The sequence below is a fragment of the Balaenoptera ricei genome, chromosome 6, assembly GCF_028023285.1.
Source record: "Balaenoptera ricei isolate mBalRic1 chromosome 6, mBalRic1.hap2, whole genome shotgun sequence".
NCBI classification, from domain to species: domain Eukaryota; kingdom Metazoa; phylum Chordata; class Mammalia; order Artiodactyla; family Balaenopteridae; genus Balaenoptera; species Balaenoptera ricei.
In genome coordinates, this window is record NC_082644.1 from 95,761,537 (window position 1) to 95,778,885 (window position 17,349).

Below are 17,349 nucleotides of genomic sequence, written 5' to 3' on the forward strand. Positions count from 1 at the left end.
GATATTCTTTTACATTTGAGATGAAAAAAAGAAAGGCCAAAAAAAAAAAAGGGTTCACGTGAGGGAAGGAAGCAAGGGAGAAGCCTGGGACAGCATCTTGGAGTTGTGCTTGCTCTGTTTCCCCAGAAAATCCGTGCTGTGAAGGAAAAGAAGATTCACCTTACACATGTGATGCTTATTTTGGTTTTCTTTAGTTAGGTTCTTTTAGTAGCAGTTTGGATTAGATGGAGATTTAATGATGTGTAACCTATTAAAAATAATCAAGAAAGAAGTTTGAGGCTGAGAACAGAAATTAAAAAGGGGAGGTGATAAAATAAAAGGCAGAGCAGGAAGAAGGTGGTTTGTATAACTGTTTCCTTTAAGAGAAGTATTGTTGAAGTACAGTACATCCAAGCATTAGATCTCTATTCCTGCATCTGAGGAGGGGGTGGGTGTGAAGCTTTGCTCAAAAAGCCAACATATAGTGGGTCTTACCATGTTCACGTATTGTGGTATGAAATTCTCACTACTGTGCGAGTTAGGAAAGGAGTTTGAGAAATATCCTGTCTGATCCTGGGAATTTCTCCTTCAGCTATCTAAGGTCATCAAAAGCCATCTGGGACCACAGTGAAACCCAGGAAACAGGAAATAACATGTCCTCTCACAAACACACAAGCATTTATGATGCTATTGTTGGAGAATGTCATATATTGCCAGGATTGATTCAGGTTCTCTGGCTAACTAGGAGGGTTTTATTTCCTCTCTCACTGCTATATGTGCCTCCCTCCATGTATTACGAATTCCAAGTATTAGAAATGTAGTCAAAAAGAATATTTGTATATTTATTGGTATTTAAGGAATAGCCACAGCCAAATCCAAGCACTTCCCCAGGGTTTTCTGACCTCTATCATTTTCCTCCATCTTTTGGCAACTTTTTGCTTTGACTTCATTCTCAGACTGGCTCTCCCTGCTAACAGCAAAGATGGCCACTAGCAGTGCTCAGTTTCCATCCTACAGCTTAGAAACCTCAGCAAAAGAACACTACTTCCCCTGATAGTTCCAAAAGAAATTCTAAGGCTGATTTTCATTTGCCTAATTTGTGTAAATTTCCATCCCTGACCCAATCACTATAATTTTCTGGTTAGGCCTGAGTCTTTTTTACCCATCTCGGGCCTAGGGGTGGGGTCAGCCCCTCCTGAACCATATGGACTGGGAATAGGGGAGATAAATTGGGGTGCTATTGCCATTAGAAGAAGAAAGAGATACTGGACAGTCAGAAACAGCAAAATGTCCCCTGTGTCTATCCCCAAAGCTATTTAGTGGAAGAGGACTGTCCTTTAGCCAAGAGTACACTAGTTGTGTGTTCTTTAGCTAAAACTTCTGCTGTTGGAGCCTAACGCCTCTCCACATTGCCTGTTTTGCCACAGATACCTGTTTCCCAAGTTTACACTGTGCTGGACCGAGTTTGTAGACATGAAGGTTCGCGTGCCCTGTGAAACCATCGAGTACATCGAAGCCAACTATGGTAAGACCTGGAAGGTTCCTGTGAGGACATGGGACTGGAAGCGCTCTCCCCACAATGTGCAGCCCAATGGAGTCTGGCCCGTTTCTGAGTGGGATGAGGTTATCCAGTTGTACTGACACAGTAGGTTGAAATGGTAGAATTCCCCTCCTGCACAAAAGGGAGATGACTGTTTAAAAAGATACGTGTCTATTTGTCAAACGTACGTAGGAGCCAAAGAAAAATGACAAGTTTGAAGATACAGAGAGAGTCCTAACTCCTGAGCCAACTGATTTAATTCTCTCATTTTACATTTATTAAAGTCTCCATGTACCAGGTACAATGCTAGGTTACAGTGGAGAAGCAGAGATGAGTGAGACAGATGCCTTTTCCCCCTCCCTTTGGTAAGCACCCCAATTTTCCTTTGAGGGAAACACCCTCACCCTTTGAAGAGCTTATATAGAATACGATATGTTCTGTAAGTGCTTTCAAAATGTTAAATAATTAACATTTTGGACGATGGGCTTACCAGGTGCAGCTATGGAAGGATATACTAGTAAAAAAGAATAACCTGTGTAAGCTTGTATGTTAGGGCTACTTTTAAGGTGTGGAGGCTGAGTTAATATTCAAGTGATCAGACTTCAGGTGACATCAAGAAAAGATGCTAGCAGATTCCTATTACAAGCAACCTGATGTGGAATTGACTTAGAGCACAGAGCATTATATAAGAGAATGACAGCTTATTTCTAGCCTTGTCAAAGATACATAAATTTCCATACACCTTCTATTTTCATATTTGAAGTGAAAAGAAAGCTTATGCTTGTGTGATGCTTAAATTTCCAGCCATTGTGAGAATATTTTCACTGACCTGATGGTACTTGTTTGACTAATCATTCAAGTGAGACCATGCTACCAGGCATGATATCGAAAGGGTGGTGATTTCATAAAACATATTTTCCTTATTTCATTCTCGGTCAATAGGTAAAGTATGAGCAACTCATGGTCATTTAATATTTTCTGAATTTATAATCCTTGTACTCCAATTTTAATGTTAACCCTAAAATATTAATAGAAATACCTCTACTTTTTCTAAATGTACTCCTCAGTGTATTCATTCATCAATCACAGTTCCATATCTTTCACTTATAGCCTATAAACCAATTTCCATGGTATGTAAACCTGCCTGTTCACTCTCCTCTTCCAGCACTACATCAGGACTCCGAAATACAGATAAGTGGCAAACCTGAGAGCTGTTCTCCACCCCAGATCATAGTATTTGTAAAGTTTGTATTGGTTCCTAGTTGTCCTATCTATTGAATATCAATGGGGCAAGAACTCAGACATCCCTACTTTGTCAAGTACCACCCACTCTGAAACCCTCCAGTTTCCTTTTTCCCCTCAAGATATGTCCCTGAGTGGACTGGGATGGCTGTGTCTCCCCATCACGAGTCACTTTAATTATGTATTGTAAGTGACAGGTAAAGGGATATTAGGCACAGAGCATTGCTATCTTTTTCTTTGTCCAGGATAGGAAGCTAAGTCTTACATTTTATCTAGGTTGCTTAGGACTACTTTCTGGACCAGATTGGCAGATTTTCGCGAAAACTAGAGAATAATAGGAATGTCAGAAATGGAAACCAGAAGGTCTGAGAGAACGGGCTGATAGTTTCCCTAAAACAAAGTTGGGGAAACCTACAACCTACAACCACCCCACTCCAAATTTTAAAAACAACAAAAACTTTTTTTTGATAAGTGATAACCAATGACCTTCCTCTCTTAGGATGAGCTTTCAGTGCATAGTCACTGGGTCTTCTTATAAAAACCTAACATAATTTAGGTTTTCAGGTAACCTTTATAGATTACTAGTAAACTTGTCCCCAAATGACAGGCCATTGTAACCAGCTTTCTTTTTGCTAGAAAATCAGCCCATGGAAATCATACCCAAATTCTAAATAGCTGAACCTAATTTTTTTTTTATGGTTGAAAAAATGTAACAGGTAATAATAGTGTTCCCAGGCAAAATCCACCCTGTTTATTGAGGACCATTTGCTCGTACTTAGTGTCTAAAAGTGCATACACTACACATTTCTGCCCATTTCAAATTGGGACTCCCACTGTTTGCCAGGGGGTGTCTTACCCACCCCCTGTTTAGGTTATTTCTTTTTATCTGTCCCCAGAGTCCAAGGTCTTGAAGCATTCAAACATCTAAGCTGTCTTGGCCGCATGGACAGAGGTTCCATATACATCCCTCTATAGACCACTGGCTGCTAGAATACCTTTTTTGACTGCCTTCTGGTTTCACAGAGTTCAGATCTCGGGTCCTACCCTAACTTGGGAGAATGAAAGCCCTTCCCAAACTCTGAAAGCCAGGCTTGCTCTGTTACAGATTCAGCTACACTTCATCCTATACTTCTTAAATGTTGCACTCTGCTGAGTGTCCAGAGACCTTGGCTCTACCATCAACACCTCATCAGATCACTTTTCTTTCCTCACCTGAGTGTTCCAATAATAATTCTCCTAATCTGTCCACTTCCAGGTACAGTTTGCCTGGCTTACCAGGAGAAAACCTCTTATATTAACTTGTTTAGCACCCATGGATGTCCCCAGAGAGGTCCTAAGAGTCAAGATTGACAACCTCTCACTTGACAACCAGGTGACCACTCAGTCCTTCTCTAAGCAAGGAGCACTTGTCCTTCTCTCCTCTGCTGCAGCTGCTGACATCTGGATCCTGGAATAAAACCTCAGTTCTCCAAATTGAGCATTCCTGAGAAGCTGGGCAGTGGGGCAAACCCTGAAATATGACCACTAGATGGCAGAATGTGTGCCACCATTCCCCCCCAAACAACTTAACACTCAAGTGAAAATCATCTTGCGCTTGAGTCTTAAAAGCCAGAGGGGCCCTCACTGCAACACTCAATCTAACCCTTTTATTGTATAGCTAAATAAATAAGCACAGAAAGTAGTGATTTGAGCAAGAAAGAGTTGAGGCTCTAAGGGTGCCATGACTCCCAGCACATGCCTGTTTCATTGATCACAGCACAACATCTTTAGCCCTGCTTGACAGAGAAGTTTTCAAGATGTTTTTGCCATCACCCACTTAATATCTTTCTGCTCAAATTTAGAGTGTGAGGTGACAGAGGAGGAGTGTTTTGTCCAGAATGCTTACACTGTCTTCATACCTTTATCTAAAACATGCCTTATCTCCAGAAGGTGAAATAGTTCATATTTGGAGGCATCAGCCTTTGGTCATTATATTTTTAATATCCAGGAGTACCTGATTCCCTTAGGCTCAAGATGTGTCCCATTTCTGCTTACCTCTCTACTTCCCCAGGAAACCATTAGCACCAATCTACTAAGTGCCCATTTCTGAAGATTCCCTCCTCTTCCTCTTTATTGATACTCTCTTATGGAGGATCCAAGAAATTGAGAATAGATTATGCTCATTTCCTTTTTTTTTTTTTGTGTGACCCTAAACCATTGTGTCTAGCCTTACAGGCTACAAAGCTTCAAATGGCACATAGGACAGCAAGGTGTTACACAGGAAAGCAGGGGTAGATTGGGGACCAGAGCTGCATCTGGGAAACACACTTGGAATGAATTCCCACACTCCAATAAACCCTCACCCAATGTCACAAGCCTAAGGCTGCAAATGTTTCTAAGTCTCCACCTAGTTTCACCTTCTGAAAAATGAACAGTTCTCTCATTCTTAGTATTATAAATCCCCAGGGGAAGCTTCCCCTCAAAACCCGGTCAGAGAGAGTGCCACATTCCCACCTTCTAACACATAGCCATCATTTGTAACAACTTTAAAGCATGGGAAAAACTCTAGTTCTTGACCATTCAGAAGGATTTCTCTGAAGAAATGCCCCAGCAGCTACTTCTCTTTCCTCCTCCTCTTCCTCTGTCACTAAGACCTGGGCTAAGTCACCTCTAACATGTCACTTAGGGAAAGTGCCATGTTAGCATAAAAGGGCACAAAGTTTTGAATTAGGCCCGAGTTTGAATCCCAGCTTCATTGTGTGGGATTTATGGTGGGGACCTCTTAGCCTCAATTTCCACATGAGTGAATTGGCAAAATGAAGAATACTTCTAAGGGTTTTTAGTTAGGATTAAGTGAAATATAAAGTGCTTCGTATCAGGCCTAGAATTAGGTAATACTCAAGAAATGTTCCATTTCTTGTTTCCAATCCTTTTTCTAATTATTCTTCAAATGAGATTAAAGAAACTGTGGTAGGACACAAACCTTACTCAGAAGGTTGCATGACTGAATTTGCTTAGGGAAAAAAAATCGTTTCATTATAACAAGGCATTAAAGGACAAATTGTATTGTTGATGAATTCAGAGACATGACCAAGTTACCTCCTTCTCTAAATAGAACAAATATTTTCATTTTATTGGTGAAGCTGTTGTCCTCTAGGGTCTCCTTGTGCTATCCCCATATGCTACCTAGTTCCCGGGTCCCAAGCAGGTCACTCTCTGCACCTCCCTAGATTTGGTGGCTGGTCTGCCCTGGACTTCTGTTTCAGTATTCTAGCTGTTCATGGAGGTGAACCCTCACCTTCTTGTTAGTAAATCTCTGCCAACCAAAATCAGATATAAGCCATGATTTGGAGAGGGAAAGAATTTGGAATACTTTGTTTCACTTAATTATCTGTGCTGACGAATGCTTATGTCAGTATTAATAAAGGGGAATTGAAAATACTCTTTTCTACCTTCTTCCCCCAAATTTGTGTTTCTGTCTCAGCAAGGCAAGAATCAACAGGGTATGTGATACTATTTTAAGCTGCTCCACATCAGACTGAAATCCTAATTATAGTTTATAAGTCAAATAGACCAATTCAATAGTGATGCTTTTTGTACGGTACCTGTGCTAAAGTAGACAAGTATACAGTTTTCTATGAGAAATCTGTTTCTATATTCTCAGAACTTATATCTTAGAATGCCTTCCTTGCCATCCCCCAGCCCAACCAATGCAGAGATTATGTCGGAACCCATGAGCCACCCAAGCTGCTGTGTTCTTATGCACAGCTCTCACCGTGGGGTTGAAAGGCAGTATGAGGAGAATTAGAAGTGCTGTATTTTGTTCTATAAAACAATAAACTACTGTCTCATGTACCATTAAGAAAATTACAAGAGTATGCAGACTTATGATGACTCATTCAGAGCATGGGGAATAGTTCATGTGTTTGTTAAATGAAAATCATATGTAGCTATTTATGTATCCCACATCATAACCAGAAAAACGTGTTTGTGAATTTTCTAAACAAAGTGATATTTTAAACATGAGTAAATTTCAGTGTATGCTTACCAGTTTACTATTTGACTTTATCTTCAGGTACAGATAGTTTGTGGTACTACTGAAAATACCTTTAATATTATTATTTTGATCAGAATTTATAATATATAATCCAGTTTGGGACGATGAATAAAATTTTTCTAATCACTTGAGATATTTTGTGTTTATTTTTGAAGCTTGCAGTAGAAATAATAGCCACTAACATTCATAAGCAATCTAGTAAAATAGTAATCTTGCCACCAGTACAGTACTTCTAAATTAAGGTGAGATATGTTGTATGGGTGGACCCTAATCCAATATGATTGGTATCCTTGTAAGAAGAGTTTAAGATACAGACAAGCACAGAGGGACGATCAAGTGAAGATTTAGGGAGAAGATGGCCATCTACAAGCCAAGGAAAGAGGCCCTCAGAAGAAACCAATCCTGCCAACACCTTGATCTTGGACTTCTAGCCTCCAGAACTGTGAGAAAAGAAATTTGTTTTAAGCCATCTGGTCTGTCATACTTTGTTAGGTAGCCCTAGCAAACTAATGCAGTAATCAAGGCAGAATGGTATTGGTAGAGGCATAGACACACAGATCAATGGAACAGAAAAAAAGAACTTAGAAATTGGCATACAAATATGCTCAACTGATTTTTGACAAAAGTGCAAAAGCAATTCAATGGAGGAAGGATAGCCTTTTGAACAATTGGTACGAGAGCAATTGGACAGCCATAGGCAAAAAAAAAACCCCAAAAAACCCTCATGCTTTATATAAAAATGAACTCAAAATGTATCATGTGCTTAAATGTAAAATATAAAACTATGAAACTCTAAGGGGAAAAAAAGGAGAAATTTTTCATGATCTAGGGCTAGACAAAGAGTTCCTTCTTAGACTTCACACCAAAAGCACAATCAGTAAAAGGAGAAATTGCTAAATTGTACTTCATCAAAATTGAAAACTGCTGCTTTGCAAAAGCTTACAAGAAGAGGATGAAAAGTCAAGCTACAGACTAGTAGGAAATATTTGCAAACTACATATCTGAAAGAAGACTAGTATCTAGAATGTATTAAAGAAACTGAACACTCAACAGTTTTTTAAAAATCCGATTAGAAAATGAGCAAGAGATATGAACAGACATTTCACTGGAGAGGCTATACAGATGGCAAATAAGCACATTAAAAAGATGTTCAGCATCGTTAGCCAAATAGCCAAAAGCAATAGCCAAAGCAATCCTGAGAAAGAAGAAAAAAGCTGGAAGCATCACACTTCCTGATTTCAAGCTATATTATTACCATATACAATGCTGTAGTAATCAAAACAGTATGGTACTGGCATTTAAAAAGACACATAGACCAATGGCATAGAATTGAGAGCCCAGAAATAAACCCATGCATATACAATCAACTAATATTTGACAAGGGAGCCAAGAACACTCAATAGAGAAAATATAGTCTCTTCAATAAGTGGGGCTGGGAAAATTTGGATAATCACGTGCAAAAGAATGAAACTAGATCCCTATATCACACCAGTCAAAATTAACTCAACATGGATTGAAAACCTAGATATGAGACCTGAAACCATGATCTCCTAGGAGAACACATAGGGAAAAAGTTCCTTGACATTGGTCTTGTCAGTGATATGACACCAAAAGCATAGTCAACAAAAACAAAAATAAACAAGTGGGACTACATCAAACCAAAAAGCTTCTAAGCAGAAAACAACAAAATGAAAGGCAGCCTATGAGTTGGAAATAAATATTTGCAAATCATATGTATAATAAGGGGTTAATATCCAAAATATATAAGGAACTCATACAACTCAATAGCAAAAAAACATCCAATTCTTAAAGTGGGCAAAGGAACTGAAACTTTTTTCTAAAGAAGAAATTCTAATGGCTAACAGATACATGAAAAATTGCTCAACATCACTAATCATCAGGAAAATGGAGATCAAAACCACTGTGAGATATCACCTTACACCCATTAGAATGGCTATTATCAAAGAAGACAAGCGCTAACAAGGGCATGTGAGGATGTGGAGAAAGGAAAACCTTGTATACTGTTGGTGGGACTGTAAACTGGTGCAGCCACTCTGGAAAACAGTATGGAGTTTCCTCAAAAAATTAAAAATAGAACGATACGATCCAGCAATTCCACTTCTGGGTATATATTCGAAGGAAACGATATTACTATCCTGAAGGAATATCTGCACCCCCTGTTCACTGCAGCTTTATTTACAATAGCCAAGGTATGGAAATAACCTAAGTGTCTATCAACAGATGAATGGATAAGAAGATGTGGTATATATATAGAATGGAATATTATTCAGCCACAAGAAAGAGGAAGTCCTGCCATTTGTGACAACACAGGTGGACCTTGAGGGCATTATGTTAAGGAAAAGAAAGTCAGATAGAAAAAGACATGCTGTATGATTGCGTATGTAGAATCTAATAAACAAACTCAGAGAACAGATGGTGGTTGCCAGAAGCAGGGAGTAGGGGCTGGGGTAATTAGTTGAAGGTGGTCAAAAGATACAAACCGCCAGATATAAGTAAGTTCTGGGGATGTAATGTACAGCATGATAACTGTAGTTAGCAATACTATATTGTATGTTTGAAAGCTGCTAAAAGAGTAGATCTTAAAAGTTCTCATCACAAGAAAACAAAAATTTCTAACTGTGAGGTAATGGATGTTGACTTATGGTGGTAATCATTTCACAATATGTACATATATCAAATCATTGTTGTACACCTTAAACTTATACAATGTTATATGTCAGTTATATCTCAATAAAATGGGGAAGGGGAAGAAGTTACAATTTTTCTTTGTCATAATTTCTCCCATGAACACATCATGTGATCTTCCTGAAGTAAATATTAATAAACCAGATGTTGCTCCGATAATAGTTAGAAACCATTTTCTGTGTTGTCACTGGTATGAGCTTACAGGTGTTCAGCTGGTGTCAGCTCTGCCACATCATACTTTCTGTTTTGGGCTCTTATTTGTTTTCTTTGGACACAAAAATACAAAATCTGCTGAATCTCAACATATTCCTCTTCCTTAATATATCATTTTCTAGAAATTTTGTGAAAATGTCCACCTTTACTGAAAATTACTACTCCTTTTATTTCTTTTTCTTTTCTTTTTTTTTTTTTGGCCGTGCCATGCGGCTTGTGGGATCTTAGTTCCCCAACCAGGGATTGAACCCGAGCCCCAGCAGTGAAAGCACAGAGTCTAACCACTGGACAGCCAGGGAATTCCCTCCTCCTTTTATTTCTAATCTGAATTGGTATTTTCCCAGTTACTCTTTAATAAAGTTTCCCTTACCAGTCCCCCTGTAACAAATACCAAAACTATATATAAACTGCTAAGTAAAGGTGGTAAGTGTAAAAACATTTTCTGGAAGGAGTTAAAGTTGTCATTAATGATAGAGAAGTAAAGATAGAGGACTACAGTACTGATAACTAATAAGCTTAAAAAAAATGTTCAACATTGTTAACCATCAGGGAAATGCAAATTACAACCACAACGAGATATCACTGCACAGCTGTTAGGATGGCTAAAATTTTACATAGTGAAAACACCAAATACTGTAGTTGTCTCTCTTATGGTTTCTTTTTGAATGTGTTCTTTGCACCATTGTTTGACTATGATTTTACTAGAGTGTCCTTAAACATTTTATAAACGTTCGTAATATGTAACACTCTCCATAATAAAATTAAAAGGAATAATCTTGTCTCAGTTTTTGAAAGACAGATTTTTAGCTTTTTGTTTTGTTTTTCTCTTTTTCTGCTCCAATTTTTATTGATTTACTCTGTAAATTTAATAACCCTCTTTAAAATTTATTTTCTCATTATTCTTTTGTGTCCTTTATAGTTGACTTTTCCCCAAGAAGATTTATCAGCAAAAGCCCTTTAGCAGCAGGTGTCATTGTTCTTAGGTCTCTAACTTTAATTAATTTCATATTTATCACCAGTTTCTTTTTAATTTAAATTCATTTTTTTTCTAGTTAGTCTCAATACTTTGGAAAATATTTTCTAGGGAATATTGCAGGAAAGGTGACTGGGTGACGAATTTTCTGAAAATGTATTACCAACAAATGTCTTTCAGGTGTCTTAGAAGAACGATCGTCTCATAGTTGGAGTGTGTATGAGTTTGTTTTGGAGCCTAAACTGTGCAACTGTTTAATCCAGCCAGATCCTGCTTAGAAAAACCGAAGGGTGAGCTCACAAAGCAAAATGCTTAGCTTTTAAGAAGCTGTCCTCTCCTCATGTCATGTGGTCACAATTTGCTAGGAGCCAGGTTTCCCCTGTATCCTAGTGGAAGACCAGAGAATATCTACAACAGTGCTGGCAAATAGAGCATTCTCTGATACTAGAAATGACTCTACCTGCACTGTCCAAGACAGTAGCCACGAGCCACATGTGATCTTGAGCACTTGAAATGTGGCAAGTGCAAATGAGGAACTGAATGTTTACTTTGATTTTTTTTTTAACATCTTTATTAGAGTATAATTGCTTTACAATGGTGTGTCAGTTTCTGCTTTATAACAAAGTGAATCAGTTATACATATACATATGTCCCCATATCTCTTCCCTCTTGCATCTCCCTCCCTCGCACCCTCCCTATCCCACCCCTCTAGGTGGTCACAAAGCACCGAGCTGATCTCCCTGTGCTATGCGGCTGCTTCCCACTAGCCATCTATTTTACGTTTGGTAGTGTATATATGTCCATGCCACTCTCTCACTTTGGCCCAGTTCACCCTTCCCCCTCCCCATATCCTCAAGTCCATTCTCTAGTAGGTCTGCATCTTTATTCCCATCTTGCCCCTAGGTTCTTCTGACCATTTTCTTTTCTTTTTTTTTTTTTTCTAGATTCCATATATATGTGTTAGCATACAGTATTTGTTTTTCTCTTTCTGACTTACTTCACTCTGTATGACAGTCTCTATGTCCATCCACCTCACTACAAATAACTCAGTTTCGTTCCTTTTTATGGCTGACTAATATTCCATTGTATATATGTGCCACATCTTCTTTATCCATTCATCTGTCGATGGACACTTAGGTTGCTTCCATGTCCTGGCTATTGTAAATAGAGCTGCAATGAACATTTTGGTACATGACTCTTTTTGAATTATGGTTTTCTCAGGGTATATGCCCAGGAGTGGGATTGCTGGGTCCTATGGTAGTTTTATTTTTAGTTTTTTAAGGAACCTCCATACTGTTCTCCATAGTGGCTGTATCAATTTACATTCCCACCAACAGTGCAGGAGGGTTCCCTTTTCTCCACACCCTCTCCAGCATTTACTGTTTGTAAAGTTTTTGATAATGGCCATTCTGACCAGTGTGAGGTGATACCTTGCTGTGTTTTTGATTTGCATTTCTCTAATGATTAGTGATGATGAGCATCCTTTCATGTGTTTGTTGGCAAGCTGTATGTCTTCTTTGGAGAAATGTCTATTTAGATCTTCTGCCCATTTTTGGATTGGGTTGTTTGTTTTTTTGATATTGAGCTGCATGAGCTGCTTGTATATTTTGGAGATTAATCCTTTGTCAGTTGCTTTGTTTGCAAATATTTTCTCCCATTCTGAGGGTTGTCTTTTCGTCTTGTTTATGGTTTCCTTTGCTGTGCAAAAGCTTTTCAGGTTCATTAGGTCCCATTTGTTTATTTTTGTTTTTATTTCCATTTCTCTAGGAGGTGGGTCAAAAAGGATCTTGCTGTGATTTATGTCATGGGGTGTTCTGCCTATGTTTTCCTCTAACAGTTTTACAGTGTCTGGCCTTACATTTAGGTCTTTAATCCATTTTGAGTTTATTTTTGTGTATGGTGTTAAGGAGTGTTCTAATTTCATTCTTTTACATGTAGCTGTCCAGTTTTCCCAGCACCACTTATTGAAGAGGCTGTCTTTTCTGCACTGTTTACTTTGATTTTAATTAAATTAAATAGCATCATATAGCTAGTAGCTAGCATACTGGACGATGCAGATCCAGAGGATTTGATGGGACCAACAAGAGCTTTGGAGTTGTAGAGATCTAGACGCAAATCCAGGGGTGTCACTTCCTAGGTTTGTGACCTCAGGCTGGTTATTTAACTTCTGAGTTCCAATTTTTTTTTTCAACTAATGGGGCTAAAATTAATACCTGCCTGTAAGAGTTATTATAAGAATTATAGGAACTCTGGTATACTGCTTAGTACAGAGTAGAAGTTAAATAAATGATAGCTATTAATATTATTATCTTTACTTGCTTTTATTTCCACCTTTGAACTTGTATTTTCCTGATAATCCCAAGTAATTTTTCTGTAAGATTAGAGCCTTTCTGTATTTCAGAGTATTCCTGGTGAGAGGGCCCTGTCCTGAGGACTGGTGATGAGAAGTGAGAGTGGCCTCAAGGGCACAGGTGCAAGGCCTGTCCTTTGGGGAGACAGGAGGTAGGATTAAAACATAACACTTGGGTACGGCTTCAAGATGGCGGAGGAGTAAGACGTGGAGATCACCTTCCTCCCCACAAATACATCAGATACATCTACATGTGGAACAACTCCTACAGAACACCTACTGAGCGCTGGCAGAAGGCCTCAGACCTCCCAAAAGCCAGGCATCAGGGCTGTGCCTCTGAGGTGGGAGAGCCAAGTTCAGGACACTGGTCCACAAGAGACCTCCCAGCTCCACGTAATATCAAATGGCAAAAATCTCCCAGAGATCTCCATCTCAACGCCAAGACCCAGATCCACTCAACGACCAGCAAGCTACAGTGCAGGACACCCTATGCCAAACAACTAGCAAGACAGGAACACAACCCCATCCATTAGCACAGAGGCTGCCTAAAATCATAATAAGGCCACAGACAGCCCAAAACACACCACCAGACATAGACCTGCCCATCAGAAAGACAAGATCCGGCCTCATCCACCAGAATACAGGAACTAGTCCCCTCCACCAGGAAGCCTACACAACCCACTGAACCAACCTTAGCCACTGGGGACAGACACCAAAAACAATGGGAACTACGAACCTGCAGCCTGCGAAAAGGAGACCCCAAACACAGTAAGTTAAGCAAAATGAGAAGACAGAGAAACACAGAGCAGGTGAAGGAGCAAGGCAAAAAACCCACCAGACCTAACAAATGAAGAGGAAATAGGCAGTCTACCTGAAAAAGAATTCAGAATAATGATAGTAAAGAAGATCCAAAATCTTGGAAATAGAATGGAGAAAATACAAGAAACGTTTAACATGGACCTAGAAGAACTAAAGAGCAAACAAACAGAGATGAACAACACAATAAATGAAATTAAAAATTCTCTAGAAGGGATCAATAGCAGAATAACTGAGGCAGAAGAATGGATAAGTGACCTGGAAGATAAAATAGTGGAAATAACTACTGCAGAGCAGAATAAAGAAAAAAGAATGAAAAGAATTGAGGACAGTCTCAGAGACCTCTGGGACAACATTAAACGCACCAACATTCGAATTATAGGGGACCCAGAAGAAGAAGAGAAAAAGAAAGGGACTGAGAAAATATTTGAAGAGATTATAGTTGAAAATGTCCCTAATATGGGAAAGGAAATAATCAATCAAGTCCAGGAAGCACAGAGAGTCCCATACAGGACAAATCCAAGGAGAAACACGCCAAGACACATATTGATCAAACTATCAAAAAGTAAATACAAAGAAAAAATATTAAAAGCAGCAAGGGAAAAACAACAAATAACACACAAGGGAATCCCCATAAGGTTAACAGCTGATCTTTCAGCAGAAACTCTGCAAGCCAGAAGGGAGTGGCAGGACATATTTAAAGTGATGAAGGAGAAAAACCTACAACCAAGATTACTCTACCCTGCAAGGATCTCATTCAGATCTAACAGAGAAATTAAAACCTTTACAGACAAGCAAAAGCTAAGACAATTCAGCACTACCAAACCAGCTTTACAACAAATGCTAAAGGAACTTCTCTAGGCAGGAAACACAAGAGGAGGAAAAGACCTACAATAACAAACCCAAAACAATTAAGAAAATGGTAATAGGAACATACATATCGAGAATTACCTTAAACATAAATGGATTAAATGCTCCAACCAAAAGACATAGACTGGCTGAATAGATACAAAAACAAGACCCGTATATATGCTGTCTACAAGAGACCCACTTCAGACCTAGGGACACATACAGACTGAAAGTGAGGGGATGGAAAAAGGTATTTCCATTTTAAAGTAGCAGGATACAAAATTAATGCACAGAAATCTCTTGCATTCCTATACAGTAATGATGAAAAATCTGAAAGTGAAATTAAGAAAACACTCCCATTTACCACTGCAACAAAAAGAATAAAATATCTAGGAATAAACCTACCTAAGGAGACAAAAGACCTGTATGCAGAAAATTATAAGACACTGATGAAAGAAATTAAAGATGATACAAATAGATGGAGAGATATACCATATTCTTGAATTGGAAGAATCAACATTGTGAAAATGACTATACTACCCAAAGCAATCTACAGATTCAATGCAATCCCTATCAAACTACCACTGGTATTTTTCACAGAACTAGAACAAAAAATTTCACAATTTGTATGGAAACACAAACGACCCCAAATAGCCAAAGCAATCTTGAGAAAGAAAAACGGAGCTGGAGGAATCAGGCTCCCTGACTTCAGACTAGACTACAAAGCTACAGTCATCAAGACAGTATGGTACTGGCACAAAAACAGAAATATACATCACTGGAACAGGATAGAAAGCCCAGAGATAAACCCACGCACATATGGTCACCTTATCTTTGATAAAGGAGGCAAGAATATACAATGGAGAAAAGACAGCCTCTTCAATAAGTGGTGCTGGGAAAACTGGACAGCTACATGTAATAGAATGAAATTAGAACACTCCCTAACACCATACACAAAAATGAAGTCAAAATGGATTAAAGACCTAAATGTAAAGCCAGACACTATCAAACTCTTAGAAGAAAACATAGGAAGAACACTCTATGACATAAATCACAGCAAGATCCTTTTTGACCCACCTCCTAGAGAAATGGAAGTAAAAACAAAAATAAACAAATGGGACCTAATGAAACTTAAAAGCTTCTGCACAGCAAAGGAAACCATAAATAAGATGAAAAGACAACCCTCAGAATGCGAGAAATATTTGCAAATGAAGCAACTGACAAAGGATTAATCTCCAAAATTTACAAGCAGTTCATGCAGCTCAATACGAAAAAAACAAACAACCCAATCCAAAAATGGGCAGAAGACCTAAATAGGCATTTCTCCAAAGAAGATATACAGATTGCCAACAAACTCATGAAAGAATGCTCAACATCATTAATCATTAGAGAAATGCAAATCAAAAACACAGCAAGGTATCACCTCACACTGGTCAGAATGGCCATTATCAAAAACTTTACAAACAGTAAATGCTGGAGAGGGTGTGGAGAAAAGGGAACCCTCCTGCACTGTTGGTGGGAATGTAAATTGATACAGCCACTATGGAGAACAGTATGGAGGTTCCTTAAAAAACTAAAAATAAAACTACCATAGGACCCAGCAATCCCACTCCTGGGCATATACCCTGAGAAAACCATAATTCAAAAAGAGTCATGTACCAAAATGTTCACTGCAGCTCTATTTACAACAGCCAGGACATGGAAGCAACCTAAGTGTCCATCGACAGATGAATGGATAAAGAAGATGTGGCACATATATACAATGGAATATTAGTCAGCCATAAAAAGGAACGAAACTGAGTTATTTGTAGTGAGGTGGATGGACATAGAGACTGTCATACAGAGTGAAGTAAGTCAGATAGAGAAAAACAAATACCGTATGCTAACACATATATATGGAGTCTAAAAAAAAAAAGGTTCTGAAGAACCTGGGACAGGACAGGAATAAAGACGCAGATGTAGAGAATGGGCTTGAGGACATGGGGAGGGGGAAGGGTAAGCTGGGCCAAAGTGAGAGAGTGGCATGGACATATATACACTACCAAACGTAAAATAGATGGCTAGTGGGAAGCAGCCGCATAGCACAGGGAGATCAGCTCGGTGCTTTGTGACCACCTAGAGGGGTGGGATAGGGAGGGTGGGAGGGAGGGAGACATGGGGACATATGTATATATATAGCTGATTCACTTTTTTATAAAGCAGAAACTAACACACCATTGTAAAATAATTATACTCCAATAAAGATGTTAAAAAACAACAACAACATAACACTTAAAGGAATTGAATTTCAAAGACCAGGCTTAGGTAGGGGAACCAAAGATCCCATACTTTATAGAAGGTGGCCTGAGGCTAGAAAAAACTCCAGGAAGGAGGACAGGGAGAGGGACAGTGAAGTTCAGGTGGATCTTAAGACTTAGCGGACAGAAAATTTGAATAAATGAAGAAAGGGAAGAAAGCATTCTTGAAGAGAAGGAATCAGTACAGTCACAGAATGGGCTTTATGGGACATTGAAAAAGACCATCTGTCTATATATGGATAAATAGTAAAAAATACAACTAGAAAGGTGGGCAAGGAGCAGACTGGGAAGGCACTAAATATCCTGCTGTAAAGTATGGATGAGAGAAAATGGAGAAGGTTTATTTGA

At 38.8% G+C, this 17,349-nt stretch overlaps 1 protein-coding gene across 7 annotated transcripts in view; it reads left to right on the forward strand.

Annotated features, from left to right (window-relative positions):
- Window positions 1–17,349, forward strand: part of FKTN (fukutin) — a 99,690-nt gene that overhangs the window by 66,070 nt on the left and 16,271 nt on the right. For 2 of the 7 annotated variants that reach the window (XM_059925231.1, XM_059925230.1), the window contains exon 10: window positions 1,407–1,504. In XM_059925231.1, the coding sequence (XP_059781214.1) occupies window positions 1,407–1,504 (98 nt within the window). Of the gene's footprint in view, window positions 1–1,406; window positions 2,575–4,016; window positions 6,861–10,869; window positions 10,968–17,349 lie in introns of those variants that run through there. The other 5 variants (XM_059925227.1, XM_059925233.1, XM_059925228.1 and 2 more) reach the window with 4 other exon arrangements.